General features: G+C 47.2%; 1 protein-coding gene across 4 annotated transcripts in view; it reads right to left on the reverse strand.

Moving 5' to 3' along the window:
* Positions 1-9,161: 9,161 nt before the first annotated feature.
* ZFYVE28 (zinc finger FYVE-type containing 28) overlaps positions 9,162-21,554 on the reverse strand; it is a 127,333-nt gene continuing 114,940 nt past the window's right edge. For all 4 annotated transcript variants that reach the window (XM_064151574.1, XM_064151573.1, XM_064151572.1 and 1 more), the window contains 2 exons: positions 12,614-12,717; positions 9,162-11,685 (listed from right to left, as the gene is read on the reverse strand). In XM_064151574.1, coding sequence (XP_064007644.1) covers positions 11,554-11,685; positions 12,614-12,717 — 236 coding nt within the window. In that variant the 3' untranslated portion in view covers positions 9,162-11,553. The remainder of the gene's footprint in view (positions 11,686-12,613; positions 12,718-21,554) is intronic.

Raw genomic sequence — 21,554 nt, forward strand, 5'->3', positions numbered from 1 at the left:
TCCAGAGGCTGCTGCTGGCTTAGGCCATGTTCCTTGCTCCAGCTGTGGATGTGTTCCTCTTGGACATCTTGGAGGTGTCCTTGCAGAGGGTTGGCCTGCTGCTCCAGGTCGTGATGGGCAGAGGGAAGAGAGACGTTGTCTTGGACGTGAACTGAGATGTCCCTCACACCTGAGGGAGGGCAGCTGCAGGGACCCTCAAAGACTTATGTTAGATAACACATCAGGATTTTTAGTTGTGGGGTTTGGGGCTTTTCTGGGACCTTTTTTCAGGTCTGTCCCCATTTTACAGAGAAGCCCCAGGGTCATTTCTGTGCTAATCAGATGTAAGCTTCCAAATTCCATTTCCTCCAAGATGCAGAGGCAGGTATTAAGTTACCTCCAAGTGACCTGTGACTGACAGTGACAAACACCATTTAAATCCATGGAATCAAAGACTCATTTTGGTTGGAAAAGGCCTTCAAGATCAGGTCCAACCATCCCCCCAGCACCACCATTCCCACTAAACTGTGCCATGAAGTACCATCTCTAGGTACAAGCAAATCCTTTTCTTCTCCCATGGAGCTGGAGATGCTGGCTGAGTGAAGCCTCAGTGATGCATTTCAGCAATAATTCATACTCCATACATAATTTAGGACCCTGCTGCAGTGTGTGTGTGTGTCCCACCATAACACACGTTGTACAGGGTGTACACACTGGGCCAGACAGCAGCTTTAAGGAGGCTTCAGGCTTAATCCACAGCAAGAAGTTTGATCCATCTCTAATTTACACCTGCCAAATCACACAAGGAGCTAATTGGATTAAAACTATTGCAATTATCATTTCATTTACCTCTGGTAAAACCTTAGGGAAACATTTTGAATGGCAGAAACTTTGAGGATGCAGTCTCTCAAAGCTGCTTCTTCAAAGCCTGATGCTCAGTCCCTCCTCCACTGCCTGACGCTGGAGGTGTGCTCCCAGGAAAAGGGCATGTGTGGTAGCTGCTGCAGTACACAGGCCACAGAACACTGCTGGGTTTGATCTTAGTCATGTTTATCGAGGCTGCTTGGGATGTCTTTGATATCACCAGCCCATGGTGACTGTGCCCAACTCTCCCTGCCCCTATCCAAGCAAAATTAGCCTTAAAACACCCATAAAGGGCTTGATCCTTGAGTCCAAAGGACAATCAATTGCAGGGTTAACTGCAAGGAGCTAGAGAATGACCCTGTCTCAGGCTGCAGTCCCTGTGTCCTCTCCAAAGGGAGACAATCTCATGTTCTGGGGCCAAGAAGCCCCAGATACCCCAAGGAGTACTCTGGATACCCCAAGGAGTACTATCTGACCCCACAGACTCTCCTCACAAGCGAGACAGGCAAGACCAGATGGGGCTGGAAGACCACCTGCTTGCCAGCACATCTCCCAGAAGGGTGTTCACTGCAGCCCAGCACTGCTGTGCCCCCAGTAATGTGCTGCACCTGTGCTGATGGCCAGCACCAAAGAGCAAGGAAACCACAGGCAGATGGTGCCATGCAATCACCTCCAGAGGCTGGCCCAGCAGAATACAAGGAAGGCCAAAACCAACCCAACCTCACATCTCCTCACACCTGGTGGATGCTCTTTAGGGGAGATAAACTTGTGTAAGGCAGCAGATGTACAAGCTACAATCCAGCATCAGTTGAATACTGCAGCTTGGATCAGGTACAAGGCCAGTCCTGTCAGCCAGGCACTGGGTGGTGACATCTGCCTCAGAAGATGCCTATCTCCTGTATTTCCTCTGTGATGCTGACTCAGGAGTGAACAGTCAGAGCTGAGCTGAGCAACACCACACAAGTGTCGCAATGCTTCTGTTTTCACAATAGCCTTAGGGTCTGCTCTGGCCTCCTGTGGAGCTGGCACACAGCTACTGATTAAGGACAACCTCAACCCTCACTGAATGGCCAGGACTAAGCATGTGAATATTTTACAGGAACCTAGAATTGTTCTGGTTGGCAAAGACCTCTAAGATCATCAAAAGTCCAACCATCAAGATAACACCACCATGGCCATGCAGCCATCTCCCCAGATGCCATGTCCACACACCTCTCGAACACCTCCAGGGATGGCAACTCCACCACCTCCCTGGGCAGCCTGTTCCAATGCCTGACCACTCTTGCAGCAAAGAAATTCTTCCCAGTACCCAGCCTAGACCTATGCTGGTGCAATCCAAGCCCAGTCCTTGTCCTATCACTTGATACTAGGGAGAAGAGACCAACCCTCATCTGGCTCCAACCTCATTTCAGGGAGTTGTAGAGAGCAATGAGGTCTCCCCTCAGCCTTCTCTTACCCAAACATGCTCATCAAGAGCAGATAGACGGCAGTGGGAGAAGAAAGAAAGAAAAAGATCTCCATTTGAGAGAGGGCATTACATGAGGGCATGAGGCTTTGAAAAGTCTGCTTTGTAGTTCTATCTGGCAGTGGTGGAGCACAAGAGCAGATGAGGACAGCTTGAGCAGCTGTCTCAGCACATTTCATGACTGTTGGCAGCCCCAAGCCTGCTGCTGACACACTTACCTGATCTCAAGGTGAGGGTTTCTGGGGCAGCCAACTCAATAACACAATAAATGGATCTGATTTTCAAAGGGCAAGCACCCCACCCAGTCTGGAAACTGGAGACTGTGTAAGGCCTGTCCCATGAGGCAAGCAGGAATCAATGGCTGCTTGGTCATTACTCATCCTGGAACCCTCCACCTTGGTGAGTCAGCCCAGGCGCCTGGCACACCTGGCAAGCTAGAAGGGAAGCTGGTTTAGGGATTCAGTTTTCTTTTCTGCCACCCCAAAGTTCCCAACTTGAGCTGCACAGGCAGCAGGTAGCTTCCCTGGGGAACCTCCTGGCAAAGAACATGACATGGAACCTATTTCTGGTCTCATGCTGTCACATCTAACGCATCGTAAGGCTGCTTGGCTGAGGAGCTCCATCGCTGTGGAAAACAGCAGGCAAACTCATCTCACCCCAGCAAATCACAGAAAGGTGGGGGCTGGAAGGCACCTCCAGAGGTCAGGATCGCCTAGGGCAGATCTCACAAGGACACATCCAGATGAGTCCTGAAGTCTCCAGAGAAGATGACTTCACAGCCTCTCTGGGCAGCCTGCTCCAGGGCTCTGCCACCCTTACAGTGAAGCAGATTTTTCTCATGTTGGGGTGGAACTCCCTGGGTTCCAGTTTGTGTTCACCACCCCTCATCCTGTCATAGGACACCACTGAGAGGTGACTGGCCCCTTCTTGACACCCATCCCCCAGATATTAATAACCTTTGTGAAGACCCCTATCAGACTGCTCTTCTCTGTACTGAACAGGCCCAGGTCTCTCAGCCTTTCCCATCACACATGATGTTCTAGGCCATCAGCATCCTTATAGCCTTCACTGGGCTCTCTCCAGCAGTTCCCTGTCCAACCAGGGAGCCCAGAACTGGACACAATACTCCAGATGTTGTGTTGCCAGGGCAGAGCAGAGGGGGAGAAGCAGCTAGTTAGATGAGCTTCTGTGAAATGCAGAAGCCCCAGCAAAAAGAAAGCAAACCCCCAACACTAGAAGTTGCTCTTACCCAGTTTTGTCTGGGATGTATTCAAAGGAGAGCAGCACCAAGGACAGTTGTGCAGAAACAAATCAAACACAGCTGGGTCCAGTCAGATCAGAAACAGCATTGCCAGACATTTTTCTCCAAGCTTTAAGTCAGCCCTGACAGCTTAAGTCTGGATGTCTGCTCTCCACCCAGCCATGCCCAAAAAACATTCAGGGCTGCTCCTTTCTCCAACGAGCACAGCCTGCTGTGAGCTGCAGCAGAAAGCCAACAGTGCAGCTCTTGTCACTGGAACAACCACAGCTGCTGTGGATGGATGCAGTGGGGAGCAGTACCAGAGAAGGACAATGGTGCTGGTGAAGGGCCTAGGGAACAGGTCTGGTGAGGAACAGCTGAGAGAACTGAAGGGATTTAGGCTGGAGAATTACAGAAGAGCAGGCTGAGAGGAGACCTCATTGCTCTCTACTGCTCCCAAAAGGAAGCTGGAGCCAGGTGGAGGTTGGCCTCTTCTCCTTCCTAACCAGTGACAGGAAAAGGGGAATTGGCCTCAAGTTGCACCAGGGAAGGGTTAGGTTGGAGATTAGGAAAAATTTCTTTGCTGCAAGAGTGGTCAGGCATTGGGACAGGCTGCCCAGGAGAGATGGTGGAGTCATCAGCCCTGGAGGTGTTCCAGATAAGTGTGGACATGGTACTTGGGAACATGGTTTGGTGAGCATGGTGGTGCTAGGTTGATGGTTGGACTTGATCTCTCAGAGCTTTTCCAACCAAAACAATCTTATGTTTGACTTATATATCACACACATATGTATCTCTCAGCTATATATATATATATATATAACATGTATGACTTTTATGATCACCTCTGAAATGTGCCTTCCTCTGGTTTTTAGACAGGGAGAGGAGATGGCACACAGCTGAGAGATGAAGCATAGGAAGGAAACCATGACAGCCAGAACAAGCCCTAGCTCAGCCTCCTTCTTGGCATGCCCAGCTCTGAGTTGCATCAGACTCTTGCTGTTTGACAGGGAGAGATCACCAAGGGAATGAAAAAGTCTGGTCAAAGAGACAGAGATGGCCAGCCTTGGTCCTCTGTGCTTCAGAAAGGGCCCAGATGTGAGAATGCCACCGTCTGCCACCCTGCAGAGGAATCACACTCGTGGTGGGAACTGTCTGCCAGAGCACTGCTGAACAGCCTGCTCAAGGTCAAAGCCCACTCAACTGCTACAGCTCTGCTTTCCCAAGTGTGGTTTGAATTTCAATGCTATAAATTTCATGGTGAGTTATTGAAACCTGCTTGGCAAGAACTACTCATCTTGAAAAGAATATACACATTTTCCTCCAAGATTTAGGGAAAGCTTTAAGATTTCGCGGCAGAGGCGAGGGGCAGAGGCGAGGGGCAGAGGCGAGGGGCAGAGGCGAGGGGCAGAGGCGAGGGGCAGAGGCGAGGGGCAGAGGCGAGGGGCAGAGGCGAGGGGCAGAGGCGAGGGGCAGAGGCGAGGGGCAGAGGCGAGGGGCAGAGGCGAGGGGCAGAGGCGAGGGGCAGAGGCGAGGGGCAGAGGCGAGGGGCAGAGGCGAGGGGCAGAGGCGAGGGGCAGAGGCGAGGGGCAGAGGCGAGGGGCAGAGGCGAGGGGCAGAGGCGAGGGGCAGAGGCGAGGGGCAGAGGCGAGGGGAGTTCAGAAGGTGTTTGGAGGTTTTTTGTTTGTTTTTGGTTAGGGTTTTTTTCCCCCCAATAAGACTGGAGGGCTGGAATGCGCTGGAAACTGTGGTCTTGGGACAACGTGACCTTCCTGCCTTTACCCCAGGGCAGAGAGGCAGCCACTGCTCCCCCTGCCCTGGCACTGCACCGGGTGACCGCACGGTGTCACACCAAGCCTACGGCTGACCACCTGCTGCCCGCTGCCTGCAGCCTGCCTGCTGCCCGCATTCTGCCTGCCTCGTCCTCGCTCAGCCACTTGGATCACCAGCAGCTGCTAGTCACGGAGCCCACCCTGTCCTGTCCGTCTCCAAACTGGGGTGATGAGGATGGAGCTGACGGCAGTGGCTGGGCAGAGAGGACAAGCTTGCTGTCCCAAGAGGATTCAAATTAACAAACAAATAAACAGAGTTGCTGCTTTTATCCCACCCAGGGAAGCTGCTCCCTCCACAAAAGGCTTTGTGCTGCAGTTTGTGGTCTCGGATGGGTTCATGGAGCATTGGAAGTCTTAACGAGCTACTTACATGAGCAGGGAGGCAGGAGCACAGCAGAGCCCCTGCAGAGCTGGGGCATCCTTTGGTGGCATCAGGGGACCAGAAGCCTCCAAGACACTGGCACCAAACCCTGCAAACCTGGGTAGCTCTGCCATCCCCAGGCACAGGGGACCCTGGCACTGCAGGCTGTGTTGGGCATCTCCAGCTAATGAGAAAGAGAAGATGGCAGAGCAGCTCAGCAACTGGACATGAGCAACAGTCCCCTTTGCAGTTGCCTCATCCCTGCTGGCACACAGCTCAGGAGTGTGGAGCAGCAGGAGGAGTCCTGGAGGCTCCACAGTTTGCCACATGAGCTACAGAGGAATTTCCTCTTTTGCAGACAAGCTTGGTCAGAGCTTTCACAGACTGAGTCACAGAATGTCAGAGTGGAAGGGACCACAAGGACCATCAGGTCCAACCCTTCTAGGTGAAAGCGCAGTTGCAAAGAGCTGGCCTAGCATCCTGTCAAGATGAGTCTTAAAACTGCTCCATGTAGGGACTCCACTGCTTCCCTTGGGAGGCAATTCCAGTGTCTGACTGTTCTCATGAGGAAACATTTTCTTCTGGAGTCTCATGGGAAGCTCCCCAGCAGTAACTTGTCCCCATCCCCCATTGTCTTTTCTACATGGCTCCTTGTAAAAAGGGAGTCACTGGTGGTGGTGTGCAGAGGAAAATTAAGACAACTTCTTATCTTTGAGTGAAACATGAGGGGAGGGGGAAAAAATAATCAAATCATACTTTAAACTTCAGAGCCTTCATGTTTGGTGAAAACAAGGAGTGAAGCGAGCTCGTGAAAAACTAATTGCCCAGTTTGTTTTATGCATGAGCCCCAGCATCCCTCATACACAACAGATACAGCTTGTTTTCAAAGAGACCAATTATTTCATTCAAACATCATCTCCACACTTACAGATTTGCTATAAGAAGTCTTCTCCTCTTCATCCTTCTGGCCTCACACTTTGCTGCCCGTTTTGGGTTGGTTGGTTGTGTTGATTAAGCGCAATGAAGAAAAGCAAGCTCAGTTTGTCCATTAGCTCTAATTTACTATGAGCTACTAAAGCTTGACATTTAGGATCCATCCTTTCTCCTCCACAGAGTAAAGGAATACTGTAGAACCCTAAACATCTTTGTGCAAAAGCCACGGCAGGAAGAAAGTGATCGGCAGGATGCTCCTGCAGGCACAAGGACACCAAATGAAGGGTTGAATGAAGCCTGCACCTGGAACTTGATCAGGAAGTGAAAGAGTTGAAGGCTCTTTGACCTGTCTAATATTGCCTCTAATATTTACTACCTGCAAGACACCCAGAGAGGATACATATGGCATCTGGTTTAAACACAGCAAAACCTGCTAGTGGATTATAGGTGGGGAGGGAGGGGAAATAAAGCATTAAAGAGGGGGAAAATAACTATAGAACCCTCGGAAGTTGTCAAAAGCTGCCCATAGAGAAGATTTCTTCCAGACAAGGAACATAAATAAAGCCCAATTCAGTGAGTATCATCAGAAAATCAAGGTCACAGTAAACTTTTGACTCTGCAGCATAAATCTTGGCTACAGAGATGTTTGAGCAACCACAATCCCTCCGAGGAAGGCAAAAGCCTCTGTGCCTGCCTGGCCAAGAACAGTGCTGCAGCCTTGGCACTCAGTGGAGAAATGCTATCGGGGGGTTGCCACGGAAACTGAAGGGTGCTTTGGCTCTGCATAATCTGACAGCAAGTTCAGCTGGAGCTCAGGCACTGCCAGCGCTGCTGGGCCCCTCCAGCTCCCAGGCAGGACGGGGACAGGGCTCTGTTTGGGCATTCCCTACAGTCAAGTCTCTTGCATCCACAGCCCAGCCTCATGTCCTCAATCCATGTACCGACACAACCACACACATGTACCTCATTTTCCTCCTCCTCCCCAGATCAGAGAACATCGCAGAGAAAGCTCATTTCCCTCACTCAAGAGTTCATCCCAGCTCCTCCTCACTGAGCTGCTGTGTGACAGCTTTTCAGGATATTTGAATTTCCTGCACAGGGACATTCTCTGGAAGAGGAGACTTTTTCTAATTGGAGTTCCTGTGACTGCAGAGGGAGCCCTGATATCCTATTTCCCTTTACAAACCCAGGGAGAGGAGGAAATGCTGACCTAAAAAAGATCACTTTAAATGATTAAGAGTTGAATTGCTTTTTAGTCTGAACAATCTCAATTCAGAGGGAACTTGTAGAGGGGAATCCAATACCAGCTGAATTACTCCCAACCTTTGAAATATTGCTCTTACCTTATTATCTTCTTATTGCTCCTGCTGTGATATCCCCATCAGGAAAACTGCTGGAACACTTTGTGGTTTGGAGAAAACCCCTTTCCCCCCACTCAGAACTTAGAGGTGATGTAAATTTCAGTTAAAAAAGTCCCTTCAGGATAAGTTTTTGCTGTTCATTTACTTACACACACCTCAAGGCAGCCTTATTTGCCCATAAATGTTATGTGTGCAAATTCCTACACAACCTTAAACTTGAGCGCAGGCTTCCCATAAAGTGCTCCTGTTGTTGCACTGCTGAAGCTGAGATCTTAACATCAGAGCTGTGCAAGATGTTTTTCTTCGGAGAAATCTCATCCCAAAGCCATGCATTAGGCCCTCTGGAAAAGAAAATGCATTCTTATAAAACCTAGAGCAGTTCTGCTTCACACAAGCAGCAGAACAAATCAGCACCAGGCATTTCTGCTTCCTAAGAATAACCCTGCAGGTAAACCCAAGGAGTGCTGCTCTCACCCCAGATTTCTATCCCCTCCATCCCAAAGAGAGAATTCAGATCAAATGTGCCTCCTGTGTCAGATGCCCACTGACAAGATAGTTCAGGGAGATTCTCAGCCTGCAAGAGACAGCAGAAGGCGCTGCTGAATGACAGGCTTGTGCTGCACCCCTTGGGGGGCTGAAGAACAGATCTGGTGAGGAGCAGCTAAGGGAACGAGGATTGTTGAGTCTGGAGAAAGCAGACTGAGAGCAGCCCTCATTGCTCTCCACAAGTAGCAGAAAGGAGGTTGTGCCATGAAAGGTTTAGGTTGGATGTTAGGCAACATTTCTTTGCTGCAGGAGTGCTCAGGGATGGGAACAGAGGGAAGTGGTGGAGTCACCATCCCTGGAGATGTTCCAGAAACCTGTGGACATGGCACTTGGGGACATGGTTTAATGGCCACGGCAGTGCTGGCTTGGCAGGTGGACTGCAGGATTTTAAAGGCCTTTTTCAACCGAAACAATGCCATGATTATATATACAGCCAACTTCCATCATCAAACTCTAACCCATTTCTTTGCTGTTCCTTGCCAAGTGAGAAAAGACTTAAGGGCAGTTGGTCTGCCAGGATGGCAGCTGTCACTCCACGTAAGCAGACCCCGAAAGGAAAGAGCAATCCAGCACAAGGAAGTAGAAAGTCCTGACACTTTAATTATCTTGAGGAGATTACAAGATGAAAGTCTTCCTTGAGGCAAACGTATATTAGTATTGATATAGTCATTGTGCTTTTCAGTAAGAGAAATAGGAGTCTGTATTTACATAAGAAACTATAGTGTCTGAGATCTTTAAATATCATATTTATGGAAATGATTCTGAATTACAGCATTTACAAAATAAAAACGAGCTCGAATAAATAGTCAGTCCATTAAATAAGATTCTTTTCCTTTCCACAGAAGCAACTTTTTGTGCATATTTCTTTCACAACTGAAGTTTCTCGCACTTGTTTAATTTAATCCTATAAAAGAAGCATTAAATCTGTTGGGTTCTTTTAGATGTGGGGATTTTTTTTTTCATTCTTTTTGTTTTTTTCCTCTAAAAATAAAACTGCAATAATCATTGCAATGTGAAGCCTGAGATTTAAGCCTGAATAAGGATCGTTGCTTGCACCCACGTCACCCACTTCCCACCAATCACCCAGCCCTACACCTTGCCGACCTCTGGTGAGTGCCGACACTCTGAAGACTCCACTGGGAAGGATTTCATGGAAACAATAACAACAATAGCAATAATAAAAATATAAATAAGGTGAGGATAACCACATCATAGCTGACACTGTGCAAACAGCATCATAAGGCTTGTGCATTACACAGAAACTAAGTGAAGCCGATTCCTCCGACTCAAAACGACAGGAGTGACAAACTCTTGTACCCTTCTATGGCTCAGTAACATCGAATATTAAACCACTTCAAAGGAATGTGTCCCCCAACAGGAATAATGACAGGAACAATCAACACTGGCCAGTTTTGCTGCATCCCTCTGCAGGGTGACCTTTCTCCAGCATGACACCGCCAGCAGCTTCCTCAGCCTTTTGCGTTTATCGCTCTCGGAGCGCAACACCGCCGGGCAGGAAAGGGGACCCAGCAAAGGGCCCTTGATCGGCCTCTCCCCCTGCAACCACAGCACACCCTGCCTGGCTTTTCATGTGGCTAACTCAAAGCGTGTCCAAACGCCCTCAAAACCCCAGTGCTCAGGGAGCTCTTATAGCAAGCAGTTGGCGCAAGACCATCGCATGAATCTGTGTGAGTCTCCTTTCTATCCTCTCAAAGCAGAGATAAAGATGGATGCAAACAGCTCCCAAGTTGGCAGCATGAGCGAAAGGACCAGTGTGGAATACCTTACACAGGGACTGTGACAAACGTGGACAAGTCCCCTTTTCCCTGGCTGACCATTCTGTAGGACCTTTGGAGTATCTCATTACATATTTGTCTTTCTAAAAATCATGGAGTGGACCCAGAGACTTGGAGGGTGGCTCCGGGGGCTTAGAGAGTGGCCCCATGAGCTTCAGAATGGTCCCACAGGCTTGGAGAATGGATTCCTAAGTTTCAGAATGGCCCCATGGGCTTGGAGAACTGATCCATAGGTTTGAGAATGGCACCATGGGTTTTCAAGGAAAAAAAACCAAATTTGAAGGCAAACAAACATCTACCCCCCCAAAACACTTAAACTCACTATGGGAGAAATAATTTAATCACTTCTCCTCAATTTTGCTGCTGCTAACCCCTTTCAAAAGGAAGTCTTTTGATATGAATTTGTCCATTTGGTACCTATTTCCTCAGAACTTTAAGTTTTCAATGCTGAGATAACAAGAGCATACCACAGAATTTCTAGGAGGATTCAGCAGAAATGATGCAGATAACAAATATTTCCAAGCCTCTAAGAGATGGAATTAGAAGTTGTAAAACTTGATTTTTTTTTAAAAGAAGACAACTGGGAGTTATTGCTCTGCTCAGTAAATGAAAGGCAATAGGAATATAACTGCTCCAGAACCCTCAGCGCTTCCTATGTGATTCAAAGACAATTTTGCCTTTGTAATATGGATCGGAAATAGTTTTGCTTAGCATAGGCAGTAAAAGAAAAACCCAGTAATGGGAAAGTGAAACTGCAGCAGGGAGAGTGCTGCCACTCACAGCCATGCTGGTTTTCTGGTGAGCACACAAGTGTCTGAGCTTTGGGATTTGGATTTGCTGGGATGGATTTGTTACTCTGCTCCTAAGCATGTAAGATAAGCAGCGACGCTTGTTCGATTCTGAGCCCTATTTCCTTCCCCACAGTGCATTTGTTCTGCATATGGCATCGTAACATGAATGTTATAAATTCATGGAAGACTGTAGTGCAGCCTCAGAGCTGCAGCCACTTCATACTTCCCTTTAGCAGCTTTGTAAAATGCAATAAAAACTGTCTGTACAAAATTTATAACAATGGATGTCACAGCCTCCGTGCCCTCACGGGGTCCCTCTTGCAAGTTAATATCTTGGCTTAGGTCAAATCTCTCAGTCCAGAAGACACACCAGTAGTTTAATATGTCAGATACCAGCTTTGTCACTATAGAAAGGAGTGACATGGAACATGTAACAGTGAGTGCAAACACGGACAGGCTTCATCTGACCATAACGAGGTAATGGAGCAGAGTGAGAGGAGCAGCGGGAACAGAAGATCTGAAAAACAAGAGGCAGATGTCACTTTGGTGCCTTGGAAGAACTAGAAGGGGGAAAAGTGGTTTTAGGGAGGGGGTAGAGAAAATTGTGCATGCTGAGCTTTTGTTCATTGGCAGCACCATCCCCTTGCCCAGCACAGCAAGGCAAAGCTCTCTGCAGGCAGCTCAGAGGCCCATGACCACTTCGCATAGCTGTGCCCAAGCCCCAGCATCAGCCAAGGCAGGCTGGTGTCTCTGCAGGTCACTGGGGAAGGCAGCTCCAACAGAAATCAGATGAAGTATCTCTCTCCCTTGCTTTTAAAGACTTGGGGACTATGTGCAAATATCTGCAAATATCAACAAAGGTCCTGCTCCTGCAAGTCCACCACAAAGATGACAAAGCCACCTACTCCACCTTCTTCCTTTTTAACTTGTGCACCAGCAAGCAAACAAAATGAGACTGCAGGTTTCTGGCTTCCTGAGGTAAATGACTGCTTTGTTCTCCCTCACTCCCTCTTACACCCCCTAAACCTGCTGAGAAGCAGCCCTACACATCACAGTCCTGCAGAGATTGAAAAAGAAAGCAAAGGGACACAGCGTCCCTGCAAGTAAGCTGTGCACCACCCCCTGGCAGCGCAGGCCGCAGCTGGGTGAAGCTTACAGCACTCAACTAGAGTGGCTCTGAATTTGGGGTGTTTGTTCCAGTATCTCAGCAGGGCGTCCTGCTTTTCAGCAGATAAATGCTTACCGCGGTATAGAAGCCAGCCCCCTCCCACTCACTTTCTAAACATGAGCTGAGCAGTTGAGAGCCAAGACGTAGAGACCCACTGGTGACTGGAGAGCCCTGGCCGAGCGCACGCGTCCGGCTGCGCGGCTGCGCTGCCGCGGAAGGCACTTATTTGCTGCTCTCCTCGGTGGATCATTTCTCACGTGTCTGACTGAGTCATTACCTTGCCACAGCTCCGGCAGTGGTGTTTCCTGCGAATGACTGTGAAAGGAGCCTTGCACGCAGTGCAGTAGCTGCAGACTTCATCTGGAACCCAGTCAGGAGGATCTGTCACAAACACAGCAAGCAAAGGGAACATAAATCAAAAGGCAATAAAAACAAACATGCAATTACCAGATCCTCAGGGGAGTAGGCAGAATAAAATGTAACGGCAGCTGCTCTCATCTGAGTTTCTCAAGGTGCTCTGCAAGCAGGCAGGATGCCCAGGAGGGCTCAACTCCCCTCATCTCTGCCAGGTGCCCACCTCTGGGCAGAGCACAGCAGGCACTAAAACAGGACACGGCAGCTTTTGGATCAAAATTAAATGCATCCTAGTCCAACAGAGTGGCAGGGAAAAGGAAATAAGTAAAATTAAGTATGACTCAAGAAACTCTTAAAGCAGGTGGGTTTGTCAACACAAGGCAGGCTTAGAGCTGAGACCATTCCCAGCCTTGTCAGCCCTCCCCATAGCAAGGCTGACTGCTTTTCTGCAGTTAGGCAAGCAAGGTAATAAACTCCAAGCCTGATTACTGACTGCTAAGCTATTAGGACTCTTACTGGAAGTCATGAGCAACTACAGCAAAACCACAAAAATCAAGTGAGCAAGACTTTACAGAGGAGGAATTTGACCATTATCCCCAACAGCATGTTTCAGTTGTTTATTTCTCCTGTGAGCTCTCTAACCCCTCATAAAAGCAAAGCAGGGAAATGATTTGGTTTTGGCAGAGCAGAAGGTATTAGGCTCACTTCTGCTGAGCTGCTTCTGCTAGTGTTAGGCTGACATGACCTCAGAGATCTACAACTACAGGTGTATAAATGATGGAGCCCATTGCTCAATTAAATTGTTAAGAATCAAATTAAGGGCAAAACAAGTTCTATCCAGGAGGCCATGGACACAGTGAACATGAACTGCTGGGTGATTTAGCCAAGGTCCCTTTATGCAGCTTCTCTTCAAGCACTGGAGTGTGTTGCCCATGCAGCTGCAGAGGCAAGATCCCTGCCTCAAGGAGCAGATTATCAAACGACAAAACACATGGTGCAGTTCATGAAGAGCTTGAAAGGGCTACAGCTACCAACAGCAAGAAGACAAATGAAGAATCCACTCTCCACTGTTCAAAGACAACTGGTTTTTATGTGTTTGTCACACTGCAACCTTTGTCAAGTCTAAAGGATATAGTCTTCGCTGCAGGAAATGCTCTAAAAGCTGACTAGTGAGAAGTTCAAATCTTGGTTCAGGCTCTTCTCAACTATTTTAGAAGATGAGCTGGTTTAAGGAAGCTTCACTTAAAGAACAAAACTGCTCTGATCAACAACTCTAAGGACAATAACCAAAACCAGTCTGTGTGTAGACAGTGACCAATTGTGGTGAATGAAAATAAGAGAAAGATTGAGCACAGCAGCCTTCACCTCATCCCCTGCAACAGTTCACCAGAAAACATTCTGCAGGGACACAAAGCTACATATTCCTACTTCAAAGGCAAGTCTTTCTTCAGCATCAAGGAGAGGCAGGACTGCCAGCTTAAGTTGAAGCATCAACAGCAGTGAAACCAATATGGGATGAAAGCAGCACTCCTTGGGTCTACCTGCACAGTTATTCTTGCTAACCCATTACAGAGAGCCTGACAGAATCCCATGAGAAACAGCAATTTGGATATATAACGACCTCCAAAGCACACAACAGTCAGAGAAGCCATGGTTTGTGGTGACAACATGATATGACTGCCAGATGGATGCATCTGCAAGCTTGTTTTTTGTAAAAGAACTAATGATTAAATCACATCTCAGTGGCACTTGGAGCACAGAGACAGTAAATTCCTCTACAGAATGTTCTCCCAGGTAGGTTAGAGGGACTGACTCTCTTCACCTCCACTAGCATCACATCTGCTGATGGACAAAAAGGCATCAGTGGAGTGAGCTAAAGGACACTCTTCCCACAGAGAGTGGCCCAGCAACAGCAAATGCCCTTTGGCAGGACAATGTGACCAGCCCTATGCCTCACCATTTTGGTGTTTCGCTGCCCTCCCAACATTCCAACTGCTAACACCAAGATCTGCTGCACTGCAGCACACCCCCAAATAGTAACACTTGGTTATGTAACAGCTTTTAACATTCTAAATGCTCTACAAGCGTTAATTGCTTTAATCCTCCTCACCCAGCTACAGTCAGTAAAGTCTATGTGGGGAGAAATCAGGAGAGAAATGTCCCAAGTCACTCAATGACGCAGGTTTGAAATGACCTTCCAAAGAATGAACTGGGAGCTGTTAGCCCTGAGCCTTGGTTTCCAGGTGTGAGTGAAAAGGTCTTTGCACTGAACATTATAAACATTACCCATTCTGAGAGCACGCACTTGAACTGAAGGCAGTGCTGAACTGGAGCTGAAGCACTCAGCCTGGCAGGAGGAACGAGCCTCTGCTCTGCCCTGGTGAGGTCTTATCTCGAGTACTGGATCCAGTTCTGTACCCCTCCCAGTTCAAGGAGGACAGGGCACTGCTTCAGAGGGTACAACAAAGAGCTACAAAGATAATTAAGGGACTAGAACATTTTCCTGATGAAGAGAGGCTAAAGCTTTTTAGCTTAGAGAAGACTGAAGTGGGGGAAATCTTATTTATGCTTAAAAATACTTAAAGGGTGCATGTCAGGTTTTCAGTGGCACTCAGCAACAGGACAAGAAGTAGCAGACACAAACGAACACAGAAAGCTCCATCTAAACGTGAGAAGGAACTTGCCTGTATCGAGGGTGGCAGAGCACTGGAACAGGCTGCCCAGACAGGTTATAAAACCTCCATCTCTGGAATCGTTCAAAGCCTATCTGCATACCTGACTTAGGTAAGCCTGCTCTGGCAGGAGGGTTGGACTAGATCCCTTCCAACCCATATCATTCTGTGATTCTGGGAGTCACTTGGTATTTCTGAGCCTGGTAGTGGCAAGGGGATCACACCTCTTGGTCCTATTTACAAGCCTCATTTCACTCAGCCTCGGGAGCAGCTACTGTGATTTACATGTATTAACGATGGAGTTATCAGGCTTTTCATGGAACAGGAGCTCAAAGTATTCTCTGAAGAGCTGTCTCAGGAGGGGATGAAGCTTCACTGCGAAGAGCAGAGTGAGTTATACAAATTAAACCCCTAGCAGGAGCCCGAGGAGATGCTGGAAGCAGGGCAGCAGCTCTGCACCCCAAGGCTTTCTACGGTGTAGTCTCTCTCCAGGCTATGCTGCTGCAGCAGCTCCACATGAGGCAGCAAATGGAAACATCCCATCTAGAGACTCTGCCTGTGCTTCAGGGATTTGTACAAGGGAAGGAGGGAAAATCCTTCTTGGTAGGCTAATTGGCCCACTGCTTTATCATGCAACGAGCTAAGAGAAGTCTGTTGGGAACCAGATGAAGACTACAGCACAAACATCAAAGAGGAGGAGGGAGGGAGGGAAGGGATTAACGAGATCGAAAGGCTACAGAAATACATTTTAGAAGGAAACATTAAAAGCCTGTACAGAAACAAGGCAGGGAAAGGAAAAAGACAAGAATTTAAAAGAATAAGAAACAACTTTAGAGAAATAAAAGAAAGGCAGAAGATAAAACTAGTGTAGAGACTCAAAAACACATTGGAAAAGGAGAAAGTATTCCCAACTCTGTTAAAAAAGTCTTACATCACCATTTCCCAGAAATCATGACAGTTTAGTCTTCTCATTAGATTGATGCTGCAGCTTGTAGAGTTCACCTTTACATTGTCACTGCAACTTCATTAGCTAAAGAAGCTCTGTTCTATGAAAGTTATAAATCTGACATCAAACCAAGATGCTGGAGCTCTAAGAAAACCACAATCACATAAAAATCACAGCTGCTGGAAAACACCCTCCAGAAGCACACACAAATTCACTTTGCTTATAAAGATCTGCAATACATCTACTGCACTCCCACCTAACTTTACCAACCCAAGGAGAGCATGAGGAGAAGAGAGCCTGGATCCAGATCTATCAACAGCAGGGACTCGACATTAGACCTCAAGGTTCACTCAGTGGTGCTGAGATGAGACAAGGGTGGGAGATGGAAATGATCCCAGTGCCTGGGTTAGGAGCAGGAAAGGGAAATCATCCCAAAAGTTGTTGGAGCTTGCAGAAGCACTCATGTAGCAAATCTGTACTCTGGTAGAAAGCAAATCAGAAAGCAAGGCCAGCACGACTGCCCGTTGAGGAGCAGCTACTAAACCCTAAGCTTGTGGTGGTGTTTGTGTTATGGAATCATTAAGGTTGGAAAAGACCTCTCAGATCAAGTCCAACTGTCAACCAACACCACCACAGCCACCAAAGCACATCCTAAGTGCCCTGTCTGCATGTTTTCTGAACACCTCCAGGGGTGGTGACTGCACCATTTCCCCAGGCAACCTGCTCCAGTGCCTGGCCAGACAACTCAGAACAGGTCCTTTCTGCATCTGTTGTTTTTACCAACTATCCCCAATGCAGAACTCAAAAGGAAAGCTCCTCCTGCATCAACATCTACTTGGTTTTAGAGCACATTCTGCATAACCCTGCTCATACTTTACCAAGCTCACCTTGAGAGGGTTAGAGGGTTGTTGCTCCGGCAGCCTGTGAACTTACATTGCTGCAGCTCTCAAGGTGCATTACCCTCACTGCTGCAAAAAAGGGTCAGACAGGCTGGCTGGAGCTCTTCTGATGAAAGCAAGAGCTGGAAACGCTCAGAACTTAAAGTATGGGAAGTAGAGAGGTTCTCTAGTACAGTTCTCTGAACTGAAAGTCCTCCAAGCCAGGCTGGGTGGACCTTTGAGCAACTACTACGAGGTGTCCCTGCCTATGGCAAGGGGGTTTGAAATAAATGATCTTCAAGATCTCTTCCAACTCAACCCATTCTAAGATTCTCTGACTCCATACCATATATGACAATTTCCAGATCAGTTCCATGACTTCACTCCTCCAACTGCCAGGACAAGATGAACCTTTTTTCCCCTTATCACACAATTTCCCAATGTTATTTGGGGTAATCTCTGAGTCCTCTAAAAGATTCCCAGGAGGAAACTGTAGTGAGGTAACCTTTGCCCTTACTCAGTAGATTCAGTGTTGATTATCTGTCTTGAAGTTGGTTTTTTTTTAATGAAAATAAATTTTCAGCTTCACCAAAATTATTTGATGACAATTTCAGGAGTGAGGAAGGATGCAGAGGGACAGACTTAGCAGCTTCAAGTGCGACTTTTTGTCCAACAGCTTTCTTACAATGGAGATTCCGTGCAGCTCTCTAAGGCTTTCCCCAAAGCATGGAGCTTGTAAGACAACATAAGAGCTGTACCAAATCCTGTAACTTTCTGTGTGTGGTGAAATATGCTCTGTGTATCATAAACAAATGTCTCATTATGGGAAACTTGATGCTAGATTCTCCTCTCACCTCATGTAAGCACAGCTGCTGAATAAGGAAGAACCTTGTGTGGACTGTTTGGCCACTGAACTGGGCACTAATTCAACTACTTTCATTTAGAAATATGTTGGTGGTCATCATTATAAATAATAGTGGCCACAGGATTGTAGAGGACAACAACAAAGAGTGGAAGCATTCAGTTAGGCTTTGACAGCTAATTCTAGGCTCACTGTGATTAGACTCTGCACACAGAGTTGCACGGGTGGATTTTCACGACCTTCTGACTTCTTTAGTGTGACAGTTTGAGTGTTACCCACCCCTCCACTCTTATGAAATCACCCAGACTAGACTCAGCTGGAAATTAAGGAATGAAGCTTTACATTTACAGCTTAGCACAATATATAAGCTGTCCAGGGAGGTGGTGGAGTCACTGTCCCTGGAGATGGTCAAGAAAAGCCTGGATGAGGCACTTCATGCCATGGTCTAGTTGGTTGGCTAGGGCTGGGTAATAGGCTGGACTGGATGAGCTTGGAGGTCTCTTCCAACCTGTTTGATTCTATGATACTTACAATCTATACAGCTATGTACAGCAACATACAAGTTAAAAAGTAAAACAGAAACACAACAGCCCTCCTAGAAACCAGAGTCCCCAGGAAGGGCTCCCAACCACCCTTCCACTTCTCTACCTTATCCCAGACTTTGCCTTACATGCAAGGTGAGTTTGGAGGATCAGCCAAAGGAGTTAGAAAGCCGAAGAATTAGTTACACAGAAAGCAGGCCAGGGAGGAAAGTACAGGCACCAGCTGCAACGCAGAGCCTCTGCAACTGTGTTACCTATGTTTCATGTTCTTGTTTTTGTACATCTCAGCAAGCCTATTAGTAGACATCACCACTGTTTCCTTTTCACATCCTATCATCTAATTTCTCTCACTAGAATATTTCACCTAGCCTCAAACTAGAACATTCTGGTAACAAGATCAAGAGCTGGAGCCTTGGGACCACACATTGCTGAACTGTGCTTGTGCTGCTGGTTGGAAAACAGGGAGAAAGTGAAACTAGACAAGAGTGGGTGGGCTGGAACGTTACAAGATGGAAATAGACCAAGGAAGAATAGGATGCTGTTGTGCAGCAAACAGATGCTAACACCATTTGGCATCAACAGACATTTGTACTGACAGCCACAGCAAATCCATTATGGCTGGAGTTAGAACTAGGTGGTAGCAAGCAAGGCAGCTCTGTATTGATCACACAGGGACAAGGAGTGGAAAAAAAAATTTAAACAAAATCAATGTATGGGTGCAGAGAGACCTGAGATGCTACAGCAAATATTTCCATGGAGCACCAACAGCTCTGTAATGCTTTCTGTTTTCCCTTGAGGAAGTCTTCCGACTCACAGCAGTCTCATGCTTATTCTTAGAGAAGATGTGTGATATTCTTAGATACCCTAAACTTCATGACATGGACAAGTGGCTAGTGAATTACCTCAAAATCATAGAATCAACCAGGTTAGAAGAGACCTCCAAAGCTCACTATCAAAACCATCGAGCTCACAAGCATAAATGTAATGCTCCCAAACATGGCAAGTAGGGATAGGTTTACAGATAAAGAAGTGAACACATAGCAAATGTTATCAAGACCAAAACAAAGAAGTTATTCTGTGTGTATCTACGGGAACCCACTGGCAAATACAAAACAAGTTTTGTGTTGGGGCTAGAAACATGATCTCAGACACAGAAATGGTAGAAAGACATCAGACCTCTATTTCCCTGAGGTCTGTTTTTCTAAAGCTGTAATAAATATTAAGGATTGATGCAGCTCTATGTTTCTATTAGGTTACCTATTTTTCAACTGTAGAGGTTTTCTTTAATCCATGTGGGAGCCAAGATGCCCACTCTCCATCCCATCAAAGCTTCTGTGGTCAGCTTATTATCCAGCAGCAGTTTGTCCTAGGCAGGAGCTTCACAACTTCCCAGTACCTTCTCAGAGCTCACCAGGAGAAAGACAGCCCCACAAAAAGTCCCAGGGCATAGGTGCCTTTTACTGTTACTGCAATCCATAGCAAGCACCACTGGTAGCAAAGAGCCCAACCTGCTTTCTTCCGACCAGCTGCCACTACCAGGTGCTTTTGAGTTTCCACACAGAGCTTGCCATCCTCTCTACTATACAACCAGGCTATCAAACCTCACTGTATTTAAGACTTGACCTATCAAATATTCATAGAATCAAACAGGTTGGAAGAGACCTCCAAAATCATCCAGCACCCAGCCCTATCCAATTAACTAGACCATGGCACTAAGTGCCTCAGCCAGGCTTTGCTTCAACACCTCCAGGGATGGTGACTCCACCACCTCCCTGGGCAGCCCATTCCAATGCCAATCACTCTCTCTGTGAAGAACTTCCTCCTAACATCCAGCCTAGACCTGCCCTGGCACAGCTTGACACTGTGTCCCCTTGTTCTGTTGCTGGTTGCCTGGCAGAAGAGACCAACCCCCACCTGGTTACAACCTCCCTTCAGGTAGTTGTAGACAGCAATGAGGTCAGCCCTAAGCCTCCTCTTCTGCAGGCTGCACACCCCCAGCTCCCTCAGCCTCTCCTCACAGGGCTGTGCTCTAGGCCTCTCACCAGCTTCACAGCCCTTCTCTGGACAACTCCCAGTATCTCCAATAATACTGTATAAATTCATCTCACATTTATATTTTCCTAGAATATACTGGCTCCCTATTCTCTCCCCATGAAAAGACAGTGCTCTGTGAGCTATAAATACTTCTGCTTCCTCAAAAACACCCAAAGCCCAACCACCAAGTCCTAGGGCATGAGGACAGCAAAGCTGAACACAATACACCATAGGCTCATCTGTTGGTTTGAAAATGCTTTTGTTTTGGAATGCCAATTAATCTGGAGTTTATTGCATTTCAACCTTCAGAAGGTCACAGGATTTAACTCTTCTATCCTTGCCAATGTCAGTTGGCTCATAATAAACATTCATATTTGTTTTACGACCCAGACCAGCTGGTGGGGTTTGTACGGAGTAAGAATGAGAAATCTGACAAAAACAAGTAATTCATCTTCATAATCCAAGTAGAGGCTGGAACCTTCAGTACAATCTTAAGGCCTTTTATTTGTTCAGGTTGCTGGGCTTGCTCTCTGCTTGTGGTTTCTTTTATTTTTTTCTTCACTACCCTTGCTTGGATGCAATCCCAAGCATTTGGTACTTTCGGTAAGAGAGATTTATTGGGTAATTGGAAAAAGCTTTCCTGGCAGGTAGCTTGCTGGACCTTCTCAATGTGATGTATGCTCATAAGCCACAATAGCAGAAAGGAGGAGCTACTGATGTGCTTTTTTTTTATCCCCAGGGAGGTTATGGAGTCTCCTTCTCCTGGAGACCTTTCAAAACCCACCTGGGTATCACAATCCCGGGCAACCTGCTAAGGAACAAAGGTGCAGGCAAGGGGCTAGGTTTGCTGTGGTTGCCTGCTTACTCTGATACTATAGACTGGGTCTTATCACATGCTTAGAATGATAGAATCAGTCCGGATTGGAAGGG

This window comes from Pogoniulus pusillus, chromosome 11 (assembly GCF_015220805.1).
Source record: "Pogoniulus pusillus isolate bPogPus1 chromosome 11, bPogPus1.pri, whole genome shotgun sequence".
Lineage (NCBI taxonomy): Eukaryota > Metazoa > Chordata > Aves > Piciformes > Lybiidae > Pogoniulus > Pogoniulus pusillus.